General features: G+C 38.8%; 2 protein-coding genes across 4 annotated transcripts in view; one reads left to right on the top strand and one right to left on the bottom strand.

Annotated features, from left to right (window-relative positions):
* Nucleotides 1-20,572, bottom strand: part of CPA6 (carboxypeptidase A6) — a 396,768-nt gene that overhangs the window by 268,065 nt on the left and 108,131 nt on the right. The window lies entirely within an intron of this gene.
* The window catches only part of LOC308481252 (uncharacterized protein C8orf34 homolog), an 88,820-nt gene that overhangs the window by 46,886 nt on the left and 21,362 nt on the right, over nt 1-20,572 (top strand). For all 3 annotated transcript variants that reach the window (XM_081013431.1, XM_081013430.1, XM_081013432.1), the window contains exons 9-10: nt 11,892-11,977; nt 15,251-15,324. In XM_081013431.1, the coding sequence (XP_080869557.1) occupies nt 11,892-11,977; nt 15,251-15,324 (160 nt within the window). The remainder of the gene's footprint in view (nt 1-11,891; nt 11,978-15,250; nt 15,325-20,572) is intronic.

The raw sequence follows: 20,572 nt of genomic DNA, 5'->3' as shown, positions 1-20,572 counted from the left end.
CACATACTTATCAGCTTTATGTCACAGCTTGGAACTATTTTCAGTTTTCTTTCTCTGAATTTGATTAGTTACCTGAATTTCTGTGGCTTTTCAAAGATGATCCAGGGTATTTATGGCTTCAAAATGCACCTGGGTAAATTAAGATTCAGTTGCATGTGTGTTGGGGGGGAGTTTCATACAGTTGCCTTTTAACACTTCAAAATCCTATCCTTCTGGAAGGAACCTAATCAATATGGAATCTTTCTGGCTTTGGAAGTTATTTTTTTCCATCTACAGTATGAGAGCAAAAAAAGCAAAGCAGCCAAATCAGCTAAGAAGGCAATAATAACTTTGAGCCCTTTGATATTTTTTTTTAAATGAAGACTCGTTTTTTGAAAAGGAATTTCACCTGACAAAACTAGCCAAACTTAAGTGATTAGCAAGAACATTATCTGCGGGGTGTGTGTGGGGGGGGGGGACAGTTCTAACTTCTTGACTTCTGCTGCTGGCTATTCTATTGTGTTACTCCAGATAAAGTTAAATACCTTTAAATAAAGGGAACCTGTGATAGCATCAGGATGAAATTTGAGCATGTTTCAGTCCTATTTTTAAACTTCATTCTCTTTGATTTGAGGCTGCCACTTTTTGACGGATGCCTGCTTGGAGATACTGATTGAATAACACTTCCAGAAATACCCCCATGCCCTTGCGTGCAGAATCATAATGTATTGTTGTCATTGTTAGAGAAATCTTCCCCACCATTTAAGATTTAAACCCTGCAATATAAATCAAGATGCGGTTTTACATCCCTGACCCATAGCTGTCACCGCTGATACTTAGTCCTCTCTTGATTACACCAAAAGACTATTCTGTCAGTCTTTTGCTAAATCGAATGGAACAAAATGCTAAGCCTCATCTGCCCAAACAACCAAATAGCATGACAAAACCTGACTGCCCTCAGATGACAGAATTATCTATATGTTAAACTCTGAGCTTTGTCTAGCCTTGACTGCTGCCCCAGAATCTGCCCTGATTAAATGAGGTGAGGATTTGTCCTTTTTACAGTGTGGGTGAAGGACTTGACTGCAGAAGAAGCAGAATTTATAACTGAATGAGTACTTACCTTTTTTTGGATCATACGATATATACTCTCCATCCCATTGCACAGTGGCAGTATGTGTATGGTGCTACTGTTAGGTGGCAATTGCTAGGTGTAATTATCCAATATGGCTTGAAGTACCTTCTGTTCTGTAATCACTGACTCTTTGAGTAATGCAGTGCCCTGAGATCCATATGGCCTGTTTAGGTCATCAGATGACCTTAACAGATGAGGAATATCTGTTGAATGCAGGCTACAGTGTAAAAGAACATGACACAATGTCATGGGACTCAGATATCCAAAGGATTCCGTCTATCATCCTGCCTGTGCCTTACGTTTGTAGAATGGGTTTCTTCTCCCTGATCCACCATTGGGTGAGCTGCGCTTTGTTGTGTCACAAGAGAAAGCTTTCTCTACACTGGCACCCTGCTTGTGGACTGTCCCCGCCTCAAAACTGTGGATAATATTGATATTTTTATCAAGTTAAGACATACTTGTTTTGCCCAGGTGTTCTCAGTGGTTAGTTAATTGGCATTTGGGTTAGCCTATCCTGTGTTTTCAGCTGCTCCTATTGGTTAAAATGAATTTTATGGTTTTATTATAGTTATTTATTTATAGTATGATACCTCAGTTGGTATCAGCATGGTGCTGATAGCACCAAGGATACAGGTTTGATCCCTGTATGGGACAGCTGCATATTCCTCCATTGCAGGGGTTGGACTAGATGATCCCCAGGGTCTCTTTCAATTCTATGATTCTATTGTGTATTTTTATATGCTGTATCTCATTCTTGTATCTATATAGAGGAAGGGCAGGTTATAAATAACAATTCACAGATAAATCTTAATGTAAGTTGTGCAACCAGGTGAGAGGATTTCCATATATCATGACCATGGATTACCTATAATTATAAAAAAAGACATGGAGCAGATTTTTTGTTTTACATTTTTGGAGTATTTATAAAGTGCTAAACAAGCAGTGGCATAGCGTGGGGGGTGCAGGGGGGGCCGGCCGCACCGGGCGCAACATGGGGGGGGCGCTCGCATTTGCAGCTCTCTGCCCCTACCTGGCTCACTCACGGGTTAGGGGGCGCAAATTACTTGCCTTGCCCCGGGTACTGACAACCCACGCTACGCCACTGTAAGCAAGGTTGTCAATTGGTTTTACTCAAAGAAGATCCACCGAAATTAATGAACATGACTATGTTAGTTTTATTAATTTTGATGGGTCTAGTTGAGTATCGCATCCAACATTCTCAAGGTGGGTTACAAGACGTTAGGGGAATTTTTTATGAATTTGACTTGCATTCTCACTGTGGCAAATCTCTTTCTTGCAGCTCTTGCCAATAGATACTTGGGAATGAAACACTTTTTGTTGAACCCACAAAAATATGACAATTTCTGCTTGCAACTTTATACAAAAGAATGATTACATGTAATTTCAAAATAAATAGAATTCCTTAGATCACACACTGTCACAAATTATATGATCTGAATGAAATTATAAGAAGACTACTATATGTGTGCCAAGTTTGTTGGTAAGCTTTGAAAATACTTGGACCTGGAACTAGATAAATCACACGTTAAAAAATCAACAACACTAAACATGTTATGGAAATGAGATGTATCCAATCGCAACAAAATTCTTGAGATAGCTAGCATGCTGTATAATTTCTCATGCAATCTTTGTAGAAGTACTCCCTGATGCATGTATAATTACCATCACTTGCACCTTGGCTTCATAATAGATGGCTAAATGTCACATAAATCTTTATTGGAAGCCTCCTGGTGACATGAAAATGTGGAGGAATTCATGAGTTCAGTGGATTATGAAGTGAATAAAAGGTTTGTTAATACCTCCGTCTCTGAAAAAAACAAACGTTCTGTTGACTTCTGTGGAGCATACTTCTGAAAAAACAAATAGAGGATTCGCCTGTATGGCCTTAATCCTAAATGTACCTCAAATTTAGTGAACACATTTTCAATCAAATGTAGGGTAGACTGTAAAGCTATAAGCACACAGTTACTCACACTTATATCCCGTTTGGTTTCAGTAGTGCTAACTATTTACTGCCTAAATGAAAAATGTGTGCAATAAACCAAGAACTACTATCGTTTTGAATCCCATGCTGCTAAATCAATTTCATGGTGAACTCCCTGTGAATTTCCCCTTTTGAAAGAAATGGCTAAGTCTCATTATTTCCAAAACCCTAGCTTTGTCATGGGAAACAAACAACATAAGACAGGAGATTTATGTTCCAGCTTAACCAAAATCTCATGGGGCATAGAATTTCCCTAGTTGACCACATTTTCCCACTGAGTAAATCCAGAAACAACATTGAAAAAAAAGTTGATGTGATAATCAAAACATTCTCTGTTAAAGAGTTATAGGGTCTGTCAAAAGGAATTGCTCTCTATGTGAAGGAAAAGGAGGAACAACTGCAGTCTTAATTGTCCTTCTGTTGCATAATCTATTAAGAGATTATATATTCCTACTGAGTCTGTCTTAAAGTTGTTTTAGTTCTTTAAAAAACAAATGTCTGCAAGTGTTTTCTGTTTGCTTTGACACATGCAATTATTGCTAAGAGGACAGTCCAAGAATCCTGTTTGCCTAATTTTGTAAAGAAAGTATCAAAATGCTTGTTCCGTTGACTATTTGGTATTTTTTGGTTTCATGCTTTTAAACCACAACCACACTTGGGACTGTGACTTAATGCACTGTGTATTACACAAATAGTATTGTACAAATGTACAATCTATAACATTAGAACTTCATAGATAAAATGGGGAAGTTTTCAAGGCAGTATTTCCCCTCTCTTCCATTTATAAGCAATGCATCTGTTTCTGAAGCAGAATCGAATACATTGTAGTAGTAGTAGTAGTAGTAGTAGTAGTAGTAATTATTTTATTTATCACCTTCACGCTAAGGTCCCAGGGTGGGTTACAACTCTTCAGCAACCACATTTAATAGCTTTTGAAAATGCAAGAAAAAACCCTCACAGAAAAGGTTTCCTCCTGAAAATTTCAATGTATTTCCTCAGGTATTAAAGCATTGTAGTCTGAACATTGAAATGTTGTAGGGATTTGGAAACAAAATTGATAGCATAGGTGCCCTTAAATAATTTTTTAAGTGACTAAAAATCATCATCATCATCATCATCTGTATAGCCACCCTTTGCCATAAGGTCCCAGGGTTACAACAATATGACATCCAGCATTAAAAACAGTTTAAAACAAATTGCAGACAAATATGGGCAAGCAGGTGTATTGGTAAATATACTAACATAGAAAAATCTCCAGCTCATTCATATAATGAAACTGAAGAGGATACATTTTTGAATGAGTTATGTTTTCAATAACAAAGGATGTAGAACACAGGAAGCAAGACAAGTTTTGAAGTGAGGCATGTTTACACAGGTGTTGCATCAGTTTTTAGCAGTGCGTCTTTACAGTTTGGCTGTATTGATTTGGTTACTGTAGTGGCACAAACAGAAATTTGCTCCACTGCAGTTACATAGGTTTCTTTGCTGTAATTTGGCTCGGTATGGAATTGGCTTGGTGTTTACATTATTTACTTCATTGAATATTTAGAGGAAACCAGTCATCTGCTTTCAGAAGTTCTCTTCTGGCTTACATTAGCATATGCAAGCTTATTGTGCCTTATGTTGCACTCTGGAAATTGTAGTTCCCATCACTAGTCATGACTGTGAGTTGCTCAGAAATTTAACCCATTCCCATGTTTTAGATCTATACATGGTACAGCAATCTTAATTATGGATGTTTATATTTTAATACTTGTGCAATTGTTTATTTCAGTTTTTTTGTAAACTACTTAGAAGACTATTTTGGTATGAAATGGTATATAAATTAATAAATCATAATCATATAAGAAGTTTCCAATAAAGTTCTTTATTGTCTCAATTAAAGAGAAATTGCTTCCCAAGCAAAGGGCTATTCGATTGTAGAATCATTGAGTTGGAAGGGACTCAAAAGTCCAGTTCCACTGCTAAAGCATCCCTAATAGGTGACAATCATTCCTATGGCTTAAAAAAACTCTAATGAAGGTGAGTTCAACACCTTCTGCAGCAGTCTTTTCCACTCCTGAACATTCTACTGACAGGAAGCTCTTCCTAATGTTGAGCTGAAATCCCCTCTCTTGTAATATGAACCTCTTGGTCCAAGTCTTAGCTGCTGAAGCAACAGAAAACGAATCTGCTCCATGTGTGTGCAGTAAGTTAGAAGGATGCTAAACAGCAGTTTAGAAAGAGAAAAATGTTCCTTTTGGAATTTTAAGGTAATGTTGATATATTTTTTCATCAGACATGACAGGTCAGACACAGGCTAAATTTAAGAAAAGGTTGAATAGTTCCATTACACAGGACGTTAATTCTAATACTAATGCTAGCTATTGGATGGAGGGGAAAACAAGAGAAGAATGTATGGATACTTTCTCTGCATGGTTTTATAAAGATGCAGTGGGAAAGAAGAGATGTGTCTTATACAAATGCTGTTTTCTATCTGCCCCCACTTTTCTGGCTTGGAATGCTAAGAAGCAGTCTACTATTATTGGCTTGTTTTAATAGCAGATTACAACTGTCACTGGTTTGTATCAGAAGCAATTTATAAAGGGCTTCCAGTAAGATTTTGTTTACTTTTTGCTAGTGGTATGTTTCAGAGGAAGATTTTTCTTTTGTATCTAAAATAGAAAATGAAACTTATTTTCAAATAACAACAAAACCTTGATTCCTTAACCAGGCTTTATATTTGCCTGTAGCAAGTAAGCATGCTTCTCAAGAGAAGCATGATCATTTGTATTATTTGACTCCAGTGCTCTTTGGTGGCCTGTCTCTGACTGTTTTTCTGTGAAAAAGTGATAGTTTGTTGTTTGTTTGTTGTTGTTTTTACTAACCCAGACTGCTAACATTAGCTGGGGTAGAAAATACACCCATGCCAAAATTCAGTGCATTTCTAAATCATTTTATGCCACATGGGTTTTGTTTTTTTGTGTTGTTTTTTTTTTGTTTAGAAGGGTAATTCCATGTTTATCTATCCTATTCATGTCTACTTATATTGTCATTTAACTCAAAGGTAAAGGTTTACAGTATTGCTGATACAGCATTTTGTAACGGTGACATTTGTTAGGCTGAATAACCTATCAAATGAAGGAGAATCTTTAGTCTTCAGTGGAAATTTTCTACCTACATCTGAAACCTAGAAAGGTTAGTACAGGTTGGTAGTCAAACGGCTTGGCTCTCAAACAAATCTGCTCCCGAATGCCACAAACCCGGAAGTGAGTGTTCCGGTCTGCAAATATTTTTCAGAAGCCGAATGTCCAACGTGGCTTCCACAACTTCCGATTGAGTGCAGGAAGCTCCTGCAGCCAATCGGAAGCTGTGCTTTGGTTTTTGAACCGTTTCGGGAGTCGAATGGACTCCCAGAACAGATTAAATTCGAGAACCAAGGTACCACGCCATTTCATATTAAGATAATATTGAGGTCTTAAAGTTTTATTTGTGCCTATTGCTATAGTATGTGGCCTATAGCACCATTTACTATAGTAAGTGGTCTGTAAATAATAGATGATCCTTTTTCTAAATAAACTAGTGGGGAATGTATATTTTAAAACCCAGTATAATGTGAAAAATCAGACTTCCAAAACTAAACCAACACATATGTATATCTTCCAAAATCTAGATGACTCCTGGCTCATTTGCCCAATACAGTTCTTGCATGGCTGAGCATTCCCTAAATATTTGCTTAGCAGCACAATCCCATATATGTCTGTTCAGAAGTAAGCCCTGTTCAGTTCAATGAGGCTTACTCTCAGGTAGTTTTGTATAAGGTTAATCTAAGCGTCCTATTATAGGCTGGAGCCTACAGAAGTTTGCAGCAAGAGTCCAGGATAGACTGTGGTGGTCAGGACCATGGACAGCACATTGTGGCAGCTGGTTTCAAGGTTAAACTGGATGCAATTTAAGGAAACAGTGCTTGAAATGTTGCTCCACCAATAGTCTAGAATCAACTATGGCCTCAAATAGTCCCGCAGGAAGGTGAATGTCTTACAGCGGTGGAGTGGACACTTTCAAGGGAATGAGTCTTTTGAGTCACAGGAGGGAAGTAAGACTACCTTCCCATGCAGAGTGGATGGATACATCACCATTGGAGCTTCCCTTCCATGGGAGCATCCTATAGGCTGGTTGCTTTGGAGGCTTTCTCCTCAGAGGGCTCCTAAACCCAGTCTTCCACACCCTTTGTCGTTGGATCCCTTCTCTGATAGCATGGGGAGCCTAGTCTTGGGCCATCACATTGCATTAACAAAACTAAAATAAGATAGGCATAAATTTGAAGGGTGGTAGAAATAGTTTCAACCTCCATTCTTGAAATTCTGAGGGATTTGCTTTTAGGGCAGAGAATGAGCATTCAGACTATTTCCATGTATAATGTATATTTTCACCCTTCATGTATGATATACATTCACATAGATATAGCCCAGGACCTGTAGGGCTATTGAGCTTGGCAGTCCACATGTGAAGCAAGTCTCTCTCCCTTTCTCTCACCAATCTGAGCTCTGCATATTCTCCAAAGGACCTGTCCTGAAGGTAGGGAAACCCTCTGAAGAAGCATTCAGTGCAGTGGGGTGAGCTAGAAGAGGAAAGAAACACCTTTTGATATATTTAGTAGGTTCCAGTGCTCAAATCAGTGACTGATCTGTGACTAGCACAGGTAGGAGTAAAGAGATTGGAGTCTTGGAAAGGATAGTATGGCTGCTGACAAAAGTGTTTTGTGATGGTCCTGCCATGGCCAAACCTTTCCCATGCCTACCCTGGTCTGCAGCAAAATCAAGGAAGCCACTTAGTTGGTTTTTTTGCTTGTTATCTTGAGATGTAAGGGACAGAAGGGAATTTGAGGCAGCAATGGCGATGGGATGAGAAAGTAAAGATGAATAGATAAAATAGGGTAACTAAAGAGGAGGAGGAGGAGGAAGGGAGCAGTAACGTGCATTAGGAAAATTACATGTTCCTGAGATCCTAATGCCTGAGACATTGCTATAGGGAAGGGGAGAGGAGCAGAGAGGTGGTGGAAGGAGACATTCTTCTCTGGCTCAAATTAAAACCTGAGCCAGACTTGGAAATACCCGAAGATGGGAAATTCGTATTTCAACTCAAAGGACTACATGCATTTGGGCATCATTAGACTCATTTGTTGTGCTTCTTCATTGATGAATCAAAAGTGGCGGTTGTTTTTAGTAATCACTCTACAGGAATGAGCTCAGCTCATTGAAAACCATTTCAGGAAATACAAAATGAAATTCAGGCTATGTTAACATATTTATGTTTTATGATTATGGGCACTGGGAAAAAAGAAGTTATGTAGATGTTCCAGATGGATCGTGTCTTATATTTCTAAAACTCTGCAAGATGTGGAAACTATTGCCAAACTTTAAATGAACATTCTTTCATATTGTGATAATCTGTTGTAGAATTAGCAACTGACTTCCCTAGAGCTTCAGGCTGTAATGAGTAATTGCTTACAGTTCCCAGATAGTCTTCTATATTAAAAGTTATCGGAAGAGTGAAATGGATGAGGTTTTATCAGAAAGAACACAAAAAAGAAAGCCTATAGCTAATTTCACAAAACAATTGTCTGTTTCCAACTCTGATGTCATTTCATGAACATTTTTAGGAGTGGCTGCAGAAAGTAAAACAAGTAATATGATACACTTTTATATACTTGTTGTTCACATAAAACCCTGTTTAAAACTGGAAAGAAAATGTGGCCTTGATACCACCTGTGTGACATAGATAAGGATTCATTTATTCATTTTACATTTTTATCTTGCCAGGAGCATGTACATCACTTGCGGGTCCTTCTGGATCCATTACTGTCACTTGAGACATAAGTGGCTTCAGTGGCATTGAGTGCCTTCTGTCAACTTCAGCTGATGGCCCCAGATAGTAGCCTACCTATTGTTGTCTGTGTTCTGGTAATTTCTGGGTTAGATTTTTGCAATGCATAATATGTGGGTCTACCTTTGAAGTAGCCTTAGAAGAAGAAGCTGGTATAGCACTCATCAGTCTGATTGCTGATGAGGAAAATGGAGGAAGGAGTAAGAAGAGGAGCAATATGCAACTGTTTAAGAGACATGTGCCCAGATAGAATTACAGTAGAGCATGGGAACTAGCCATAGGCTTCACTGAAAAGTGGGTTTTGAGAAAGAATGAAGCAGGAGAGGTGAAATCTCTTATCCTGAGAAGGTAGTTCCAGGCATACAGTACAGCAAGTGTGGGAGCTAGAAGCAGGTGCTTAGAGCTGGAATAATGAAGATCACAGCCAGGGAAATATCAGGATATAAGTGTGGATGTACCAGGTGGATGCAAGGCTATGAATGGTTTTGAAGGTAAGGGCAAGGAGCTTGTGTTGGATTTAGGAAGCCTGCTTAAGGATTTAATGTGGAACATCACACTGGGGTTTAAAATGCTCATTTCCCCCTAGTTCCATGCTTGCATGGTGGAGCAATGAGGGTCCAGCAGCAAATTATTTTAGCAGCTGAGTCCTGGATAGGTGTGAAGAGACTGGGGTAGGGGAGAAATTCTCTTTACCTGGCATTGAAAGGCACACCTGTCTAATTCACACTTCCAAAGCAATACAAGAACTAAAACACTGCTAACTTTTGAAATTCACACTTCTCTGAATTTTGCAATACAATTCTCCAGCCAAGTAATGCATACAAACATGAAAATAATGTGGTAAATCTTCATGAATTCGTCTAATCTTCTTTTAAAGCCATCCAACTTGGTTGCTTTACTGAGAGAAAGCAACTCAGAGAAACCTTAACTGACAGCCTTGCCCTTCCCTAGAAGAAGCCAAAGTAAGACAATCTAGTCCAGAGAACAGAAATTTGCAGAGAGGAGGCAAAGATAAAGCCAAGGCTCTGTGCATGTTCAGGAGGGTGGATAATAACATTGCCTATGGATAAAGAAAGTGTACAAGGGGGTCAGGCTTAGGAAGAAAGATAGGAAGTTCAGTCTTGGACATCCAAGGATGTGCCAGTGCCAGTTGTGGCATGAATTGAGAAAACAAAAACTCACATCTGGGGAAGAGGAGACTGGAAGAAGGTGACTGTGGTCCTCAGCAGCTGCCAAACCCATGTTTCTGGGTGTCACCGGGCCTGATTTTAGTTAGTATCTGCACCCATCCAGTGTAGATATGTGTCTTCTAGGTCCTCTTTTCCATTACATGTGTGTGTGGGGGGGGGGGGAACAAGGCGTATTTGTCTTTGATCAATCTTTCTTATTCTATATTACTGAAATTCCTGCCAGGTAATTTGGCACTGTAGAGAGAAGCCCACCTATGAGGTTGGATATTTCCAGCGTTCCTGAAATACATCATACATTTTTTTAAAGCCTATGAATTTCATTTGTAATTAACAGCTATATTTATAGAAAGCACAACTTTTTTTAAAAAAGGAAAAAGAACAGATGCCAAGAATATATGAATATATATATATAGAGAGAGAGAGAGAAAGCAAAACAAGAAGCTGCAGGCTTGCTATTGCTCAGCTAACTTCAATAATTACTGAGTCTTAGAAAATACTGTGACTGTGAATAAAGCTTTTCAAAATTGTGGATAAGAAATCTTTTCTACTTAAGTTCTCTTTCCTATGTGGTCTAAATGTGTGATATTTTAGTACTTTGCAAATCAGAAGCTCATCCAGTCCAGTTCTCAGTCCTTTAACCCAATCTTCCATGAATCTGCATCCATATACCAAGTGTTTGCTACCTAAAACGTAGCTTGGAACATCCCAGCCAGTAAGCCATGAGGAATTGGGGAATGTTAGTTTAGTCTCAGAAATGGTTTAGCAAAATCATTGTGACTGAACAAATACGTTAACCAACCCATTGTACCAGACTTGATCAGTGCAGCAGTCATGAAGATAGAAATGAACAGAGCTTAGTCAGTGCTTACCTTGGAGAGGTTAAAGAGAACCTTTATCTGCAATGCTTTTCTAGAACTTGAATCAGCTCCAGGTAGGAGACACAGGAGACTAACAGTGGTTGGTATTCTGGGGCCAGCTTTGGTAAGAGGCAGAGCCTCTCGCCCAGCTCCCAAACAAAGCTGTCATCCCACTGCTAACCCCTGGTGGGCTCTGAATGGAGCTCAGTCACACCAGCCATTTCCATAGCAGCTGTTGGTGGAGCAGCTTTGATAAGTTATCACTTACCAAAAACGAAACAAAAAACCCTCCCAAAGTCCTTAGAAAGAAATTGCTAGCTAGTCTCAAATACGTATTTTTGTTAGGAATATTAATTAATGTTTTAAAAGATATACTTTGTACAACTAATGTTTTCAATGAATTACATGGTAAGGTATAGACTCAATGGTGGCTGTTGAGAGGTTTCACTGTGTGGCTACTAGCTTCCACTACAGAGCACCTGTGTGAGAGAAAGAGGACCCAGAGCCCTTACTGGAGGTATGGAGAGTGCTGCCCCAGCTGCATGCAGGTCCAGTTCGTACCTCAGATCCTTGGATGAAGGGCGGTATATAAATTTAATAAATAAAATAATAGTATCCTCTGCAGATACAAGCCAAAGAATCAACAGCCCATGTTGGGCACCATTAGCAGCTGTGTACCTGTAAGGCACTAAATTATCAGCCAGCAGCCTCCAGCCCAGGATCTTTCAACACTTTTGTAAGGGCATCAGCCTCCTAGTGGTGCTTAGCAGTGCAATCTGGCAGCTGTCCAGTTGTCTTGTGCATTAATCAGTGGAATGTTCCATATAACTTCAAAATTGTTTCCATTTCAATCATCCTAGACTGCAAGGAGATAACTTGGCAGAAAGAACAGAGGATGTATCTGTTGCATCTCAGACTCTTGAGCAAGAAGTGCCACAGTCTGTCGGTAAGTTCTTGAAAGAGCTATGCTACCTCGCATGGAATAATCTGAACGACTCAATACATACTGATAAAAACACATTCGAGAATATCTGCTGGGAAACTTTTTAAGACCAGTTTTGGTGGGAGGTAAATTCCTTTTTCAGTTACCAAATTACAGTAATGTGTGGAAAGAAATTTAGCTCATCAGACCCTGTTCCTTACTATTTAAGTTTGTTTTCTTTGCTCTCACTACTCTTCACACTCCACTCCCTGTTGAGATTAGACTTAACACTGTGTGGAAAACGCTGATGCAACTCTGCTTTTTGAAGACAACAGCACAATGCTGAGGCTTTGCAGAATTAAAGTGCTTATCTCTGCTGTTTGGATAATGATGTATAACTTGGTTAGCAGGCACAATGTGATTACACTCAAAATATCTCTCCTGTGGCAGTTTGTTCTTTATGAATTAGCTAAAAATCCATAACTGGGAAGTGCCAAAGCTCAGTAGGAGCAGACCATCTACTTTGCATGCAAAAGTTCCAGCTTCAGTCTCTAGCCTCTCCAGGTAGGATTGGGAAAGAACCCTATCTGAAATCCTGATAGCTGCTGATCTGATTCAGTGTAAGGAATATTCCTATAGAGCTCACAACTAAATGAGTGTATGGGGGATGGGAGTTTCATGAAGTTTAGAATATCTAAACTGGTATTCTGGGGGCTTGTGGGGGAATTGCTGGCATGGGCAAAGGCAAGGCGGGACCCTGGGCAGCTCCCAGTGAACCCTGCTGACTAAGGTTTGGAAGACCAGGCCTGCCTATTTCCAGTTTCAACTGGAGCTGTTCAGATACGTCTCCTTTTGGGCAGAGATGACTTGACCACAGTACTCCATCCTCTGGTAATCCCAGATTGGATTGTTGCAATGAGCTGTACATGGAGCTGTCCATAACTCATAAGCTGTGGAATTCTCTTCCCACAAAGGTGCTACTCACTAAGCAGCTTTTAGTTAAGACTGAGGATACATCTCTTTACCATGAGATACGTGTTACCCTGACACTGAGACGTGTGTTTCCAGGATTCACAATATTCCTGTTACTTTAATTGTTTTAAATGTTCTTCATACTGAATTTTAAATTGTTGCAACCTGCCCTGGGACCTGCTGGTGAATGGCAGGAAATTATTATTATTATTATTATTATTATCAATAACAAAAACCATTATGGTGATGTTTCCTCAGCAAAGGATCCAGGGGCATCCGAAAACTTAAGAAGGCTCGTGAGGCTTTCCCTTCCAGTGCCTCCTCTCCCCTAGCAGAGCTGTCATGCAATCCTTAAAGAGCCTATAACTTATTCTGAGGTCACATTTTCCTAGATAGCTATGGAACAGGAGAAGTTACAGGGGAGTCTTTGGATGATGGGGAAACACTTCCTCAGGCCCAGATGGTATAGAAAGGGGTACAGAGTTAAGTGACTTTTTGGTACAGTGGTACCTCGGGTTACAGACGCTTCGGGTTACAGACGCTTCAGGTTACAGACTCCGCTAACCCAGAAATAGTACCTCGGGTTAAGAACTTTGCTTCAGGATGAAAACAGAAATTGTGCTTCGGCGGTGCAGCAGCAGCAGGAGGCCCCATTGGCTAAAGTGGTGCTTCAGGTTAAGAACAGTTTCAGGTTAAGAACGGACCTCTGGAACGAATTAAGTTCTTAACCCGAGGTACCACTGTACTCTAAATCAGAGTCCACCTTGGAGTAACACTGGACCAAGATATAATGGCCATGATACAGACTCTGTGTCAGGTAGTATGACTATTCAAGGTGTTGCTTCATCTTTCGTAATTTAACATTAAAATTAATGTTGCGTCCAATCAACAAATTTTGGGGTCCAGTATATTATTACCATGTGAACTATGACTTGCAATATATATCTACATAATATATTATGCCAGTAGTTAATGCTAGTTATGCAAACATTTGTTGGTCCACGTGTTTAATGTAACACATAGCCAGTGGGTCAGTTTTTTAATTAAAATTATATGTAGATATATATAAATACTTGCATAATCATTAGTTCTGGATTCCATGGTTTCAGTCTGCTGTTCATAGATTGCTTCATCAGAACATAAGTCAGTACAACAGTATTTTCTGACAATAGCAATTATTTCTGGATCAACAGTGTTATCACTCCTGAGCAAAGCTATTTGCTCATCATGTGGCAAAACAAAGCAAACTGGCCCCAGTTAATAAGGCAATGCATGGATGGCAATATATAGGCTGTGTTAAAATAACTATGCGTGATACAGAAAGGTCTGTAAAATGACTTTCCCACAACGTTTTTTCATTATGAATGAACCCTGTGCGCACTGTGATGTGGTGGGATAAGTGTTTATCACATCCTTTAAAAAGTTTTGAGGCCCTAATGTCTTCCATATTGTAGTAAATCTTGCATTCACAATGCTGTTCTGTCGTCTGATATTTTATTGGAAATTTGCCACTTTTCCATGTTGAGCGATGAATGGTTGGTTCATGCAAGTTACAAATATACGCAAAGGTTAGCAAATGCAGATTTTGGGTCAACTGACACAAATCAATGGTATTTGCCCAAATATTCAGCAGCAGTGAGTGAGGGCAGCAGAGCTGCATTTTCCGGAGTGAGGATGATGCTACCAACAACTCAGAGCTCCCTGCCCATCCCTTCTCTGTCTGGGTCAATGCATTGTGGCTATTGGGATGGCACTGCTGGTGCCCTGCTGCCACCTCCAATGCTACTGTAAATTGTTTCTTAGATGAGAAGTCAAGAAATCACTTACACAGCTATGAGGGTATTCAAAGAAGCTTTCATTATCAGAGGAGACTTCTTTGGCAACCCAGTTTTAACTAAGCCATGCCAAGCCTAGATCAGCTGGTGCTGAGGTTTATTACAACAGGATACTCTTTATTTTGTGTACTCTTTCCTCCCCTCTCCTGGCATGGCTGCAAAAGGGAGATTGGACCTTTCATTTCCAGTATTAAACAAACCAGAGTTCCTTGTGATATCAGCACTTGGAATCAATGTGGTTGGCTTAGCTTCAGTTGATTGAAACAAGCCAGCTTCAAACCATAATGTACGATACTGGTCTTTTCACTAAACATAAACTCGCCACACTACCCTGAGTTCAAACGTAATGGGGAGCTATGATTAGTTTAAACCCAGAAGCAGATGCTTCTGATCTCATCTCCACAGCTGCAGTTGGTGTGCAGGGAGTGCACAATAATAAAAAATGTTGTTCATTATTCTTTACTGGTTTATCCCCCATCTTTTAAAACAGCATCAGTGCCTGGAGCAGAAATTTCAATGGAAAGCAGTGATGAATTGGAGAATGTACTCCAAGCAGCAGAGCAGGTAAGAATAAGGACCCTATATATGCTGTCTTCAGTTTTATGAACACAAATTCTGTAAATAAATACAAACAAACCCTCAGTTTTTCTAGATTAACTTGAATACATTTGGCATGAAACTGAAGGGAATACTGGAGGTTTGCGTACCACATTCCCTGAGCACTGGACCAGAATATAAATCACATTTAACCAATTGGTTGGTTCAAGTTTTCAGAGTCAATCAGAATATTCAGCATGTATAACTGCCAGTGTTTATGTATAAACATGTACTTCCAGTTTTGCAAGAGCTTAGGATTTTTAAAGTTAATTTTTAATATGTAATTTTAAAGATATATTGGCAGAATCAAGACAAAGGTAAGCACTTTAAAAACCTGTAATAGGAGGCGTGTTAGGCATCTGCTTTGCAACTGAAATGAATCCACCTTAAACATTCTGAACTAGCTGGATCATATGCTATATTTTTAATACTATATTGTGATGTAAGTATAGCTATGATAGTGTTCTCTGTCAAACTAAATCGTATAATCTATTTTTGTTGGCTTGTGCAAGAGTGTGCAGTGGCTTGTTCTCCACAAAAATAGGTACTGTTTTTCATAAGGTGTTTTATTACAACCAAGAAAGCAAGTTTTAATGGCACATCTTGTACTCATTTCAGCCTCCCTTGATTTTCAGAAACTAAATCAAATAAATGTACTGACATTCATTTCTTAAAATGAGTTTATATAACAGCATAACCTCCTCACACTTGTTAACATCACGGAAAAGCTTAAGCGCTTGCGAACTTTTATCCATGAACGATGCAACTTCAGTCAAGGTTATTTTGCAATGCTGTGCAAAATTTGAGTCCAAAGCATATTGTTCCGCATCGGTTAAAAAGAAAATGGGGCATTTGTCACTTGTGGAATATATACGATATGCCTCACTCCTGATTTTAATAAGCTGTGCTGAGAGCCATTTTGGATGAAGAGCAGGGTAAAAATGCTCTAATTAAATAAATAATCATCATGGTTTTTTGTTCATAACTCTTAATTTACTTCTAACCTATTCTTCTGCCCAACTCACATTGTTACTTAAGTTTATGTTTTCAATTTTTCGTTACCAGACCAAAATAGATGAGATGCAGGAGAACTATGATCAGATTCCCACTGTTTTCGGTTCAACAAGCAGCCATGGGAGAATTCTCAAATTAAATGGGAGCGGCAAACAGAAACCCTTTCCCTGCCATATGTCATTTCCCTGATCTAAATCACCCACCCCATTACTATTAGTCACACTGTGGAAATCTCTGTATCTTCTGCTGTTGGGCGGCAATTCAGAGCAGAGAAATGACATAGGTAGAGAGATTATATTCTCTCTTCTTCCAGTACTGCATCTCCAGTCTGGTTAAGGGATGCTCCCAGGCACCTCTGAAATGAAATGTAAGTGTTGGGATATCCAATTTATGAAACTCCCATGATTTGTCTGTTTTGGCCCACAGTTTCAAAGTTCCATTATTATTTCTTTTTCCGGATGGCACTGTTCCTTCCTTTATACAAACAAAGAGTTTTATCTTCATTGCCTTTTCCTTATTGGCACAAAAATAGCTCATTGTCCTTAGGTTTACCAGTTGTACTATTTTTTATGTTTTATTTGTAATTTGGTGCATGTGCTTTTGTTTTCTATATCTGCTTTTAGCTTAGGTGGCTAATGTATAAATAAGGAGGTTATCTGTGAAGTAACCTACTTTAAAACCTTCTCCAAAACATCAAACCAAGTCTTTTTCCCCCAGCATCTTGGGATAAAATTTTTATGTTCTAGCCTTTCATATTTCTTCAGCCGCAGACATTCACATCTGGAAAGAACACACAGTCTCAGCCAAGTGCTGATTTCAGCATTGCAATGATCCTGTAAATTCTGGAAGTCAAGAGTTGAAGGGGTCATCCTGGGTTTTCAAATAGGCTAGTGGCATCTACAAGACAACATATAATGTGTTTTCCTGTCGTTACAAAGCAATTCAATATCAATTTATCTCTTGATAGTTTTTCTTTTTCCTAAAGTTTCCATTGTTTTGAATATCATGCCTGCTTGAAATTCAGCTGAGGAAAAATGAAGATTTAGGATGAGGGGAGACGAAAACTGGTTGTGTTCTTTGTGGCTTTGGAGAGGGCAGAGAATGGGACAATCAGAGAAGTGGTGCTAATTGGAAATGTAGTGACTATTTGCAATGGGAAATAAAGAGCAAATATTACGTTTCACCAAAACAGTCCATTTACCACATACATCTTTTTAGATGATTCTACCATATAATTTGCCTTTGTGTCATGAGGATTTGTAAAGGAAGCTATGATAAGTGTTCATTGGTTTTGCTGATGCCTCTAAGGCAACCCAAAAAAACTACTGACCTGAAGACTTCTTATTTAGATTCCTGGCCTTCGTTTCTTTACCAAATATGGGGTGTATATGTAACTTTCTATCTTAAATGTTTATAACACTATTAGTAAAAGGGCCACTCTTTATGAAAATCAGCACTGTATTTGAACCTTTGCTATCTTCAGCAATAACGTAAGATTTTCAATCTCAGAATTACCAGTTCTTAAAAACAAAAGCATTGCTTCTGTCTTATTACATGCAGCCATTTGTGTAGGTTTTCCCTGTCCGCATCAGCATGAATCATGGTTTGGGAAGGACTTGCTCAGTATGATTTTGGTGTAAAAATGTGCTGGCATGCTGCCTGCTATACAGAGCAGAAAGCTTGTAATTTCAATTACATGGCATTTCAAGTAGAACGGACCTTAATGTTGGACATAGGGATTAAAAATAGCTGTCAATATTGCAACAAAGCTCTGAGGAGGATTATTATTTTTAGATTACATGAAAAAGGTTGACTCGTTTGCAACATGTGCCTGAAAAAAGCTCATGGAGCAAAAAGATTGAACAGTTGGTGAACTCTAGGAGGAAAATGAATGACGTGAATTACCCTGCATGCAGAGTATTTCATTAGTTGCTTGGAAAGTTATCAGTCTTCTTATATCCTCCTCAGGCAGGATTAATGAGAGAGACAGATTCACAGGAACACGGAAATGTTTAACCATGTTCTGAAGTCTGTGACAAATATTTCCATTTCATCTTGAGTAGATGAAGATTGTTCAGCTGCTTTTTGTCCATTCTTTTTTTGACATTGAATCATTTCATAAAGTTGAAACTGAAACTGGAAAAATGAAAAGTTCAGCCAAATTAATTTGTATGTAATTTTGACAGGAGCTGATTACTAAATAGCAATCTCCAGATTTTACTGGCGTCAGTATCACTGAAATACATTTCATCTTGGCTCCTTTTTTAGTTGTTTTCTTGAATTGTTATTTTCAGCCTGACATTGGTCGTTGCAAGCTTCACATTAGCCTTGTCTGAGAAATGAAAAGCATGCTTATGCACCTCTGAAATGTCATCGGGAGAGAGGTTCTAAGGATAAAATCATCCCCAGAAAGTGCAGAATGTGTTATTTGTTCTCGGATAAGAATTATAAAAAGCAGTACGCTGCAAAAACGTTGGAATACCTGTCCCCAAATGGTGCTGTTTTCACATGCTAGAACTCAGTATCTATGCAGTGACTTGTGGTACTTGATTTGGAACCATGTGTGCAAGACCTAACAGATGGCTGTTGCTAATAGTTTTGATAGTCCTGCCCCCAAAGGATTAGTGCTGAATCTAGTTCCGTGTGTCTAGTCAGCCTTCTCAATTGTCCCAGCTGGCATTGCTAACCTTATGTTAGCAGGCTAGGCATGTGAATCTCATTCCTGCAGCAATAAACCATAGTTTATTGTTTCAGTGTGAGCTGGAGCAAGCAGAATAGCTCCTCCATAATCTCACAGGATTCTACTGTGTTAATGCCAGTCTGTGCCCCATCAGTGGTTTGCATTAGCTTTTATGTACAGTAGTTAAATTACATAAAATATAACTACAGGAAAAATGAAGAAACAGAGCTTAGGCCCTTCCACGAATTTTCTGCAGCCTCTTGCTTTAAAACACCTCTGTTTCCAGAAAGCAGGTTAAGCCTTCAAGATTAACAATCACTCAGAAAAGATGAGTGCAATGCCACTATTTAAAAGAGTGACTAGCCCAGTGATCAGGTTTTTCCTTGGGATATAGTAACTGTTAAAAGAACCTAGTTGACTATTCTTGAACTAGAAGTTGCTTTCTGGTTAGGAAGTACTGAGTGACAAAACCTCAGTTCTAGAAAACCAGGTGAAGCCATAGATTAGTGGGAACACAACTTTGTAAGCCAGAACAACTCCATCAGATTCCCCAACTTGGCATATCCAAGTTTATGTTATGGTCCTGGGGGAATAAGGACTCGTCAACTCAGCTATAGCTAGCATTTGTTACAACAAAGAGCCATTAAAATAAAAGGAAATGTATTGATTGAGGAACAACCTACTTTAGTGAACAAAGCCAGTATCATTCAATTTGCTTTTGGGTATACTAAAACTGAAATCTCTTGTGCTGTTTAATTGAGCACACCTTTGAAGAAACCCCATCAGTCATGCAAATGTTGGCCCTGAGATTTGTCATAGTTTTAATGTGTTTAAATGTGTTTCAGTTTTGTATATTTCCTAAATGGAAGAGCAAAAAATCACTTGTGTATGGTCAGATGCAGTGCTGAAACTAGACACAAGTGATGGTTGATCTTGTTTCTTAATATGCTGATATTCAGGCATGTTTCCTTTTTCCTACCCTCTTACAGTATTTTTCAAAAATGTAAAGAACCAGATAAGTAATGATTGAATTTGGGTCTTTTCTTTCTGTTAATGTTCATGCCAGGAAGAATTTATCTGTAGTAACTTGAGTAAAGACAAAAATAAATATAATGTAAGTGAAAAAATAATGAAGACATGGGGGGGAAACTTTTAAACTGACATGTGGCTGACCTCAGCTGCTGGCAGATACATCTTAGCTATATTGCTTGAGAACAGTTTTCCACTGCTGTGATAGCTGGGGCCTTGCCTCAGTTCAATCTTAGGTAAGAGTAGCCGAAATCCAGTTCCAAAAGTAACATGGACAATAACGCTTTAATAATTTCCTTTGTCTGAAAATTGTCATGATTCAGCCAGTCACAGTTTTATTGTGTATAGCCAAAGGTCATTACAATGAAATAAAAATGCCAGTAATATCAAGGTCACAATTAAAAAAGAACTGCCAGTGTGTACTTGATTTTAATATTAACTGTGTTTGACTAAGTCATTGCCTGAGATACAAAAACCACCTTAAAGCTGTAG

This window comes from Podarcis pityusensis, assembly GCF_964106645.2.
Source record: "Podarcis pityusensis genome assembly, chromosome: 7".
Lineage (NCBI taxonomy): Eukaryota > Metazoa > Chordata > Lepidosauria > Squamata > Lacertidae > Podarcis > Podarcis pityusensis.
The sequence above is the reverse complement of the archived record's forward strand: the minus strand, read 5'-3'. Positions and strand labels throughout refer to the sequence as shown.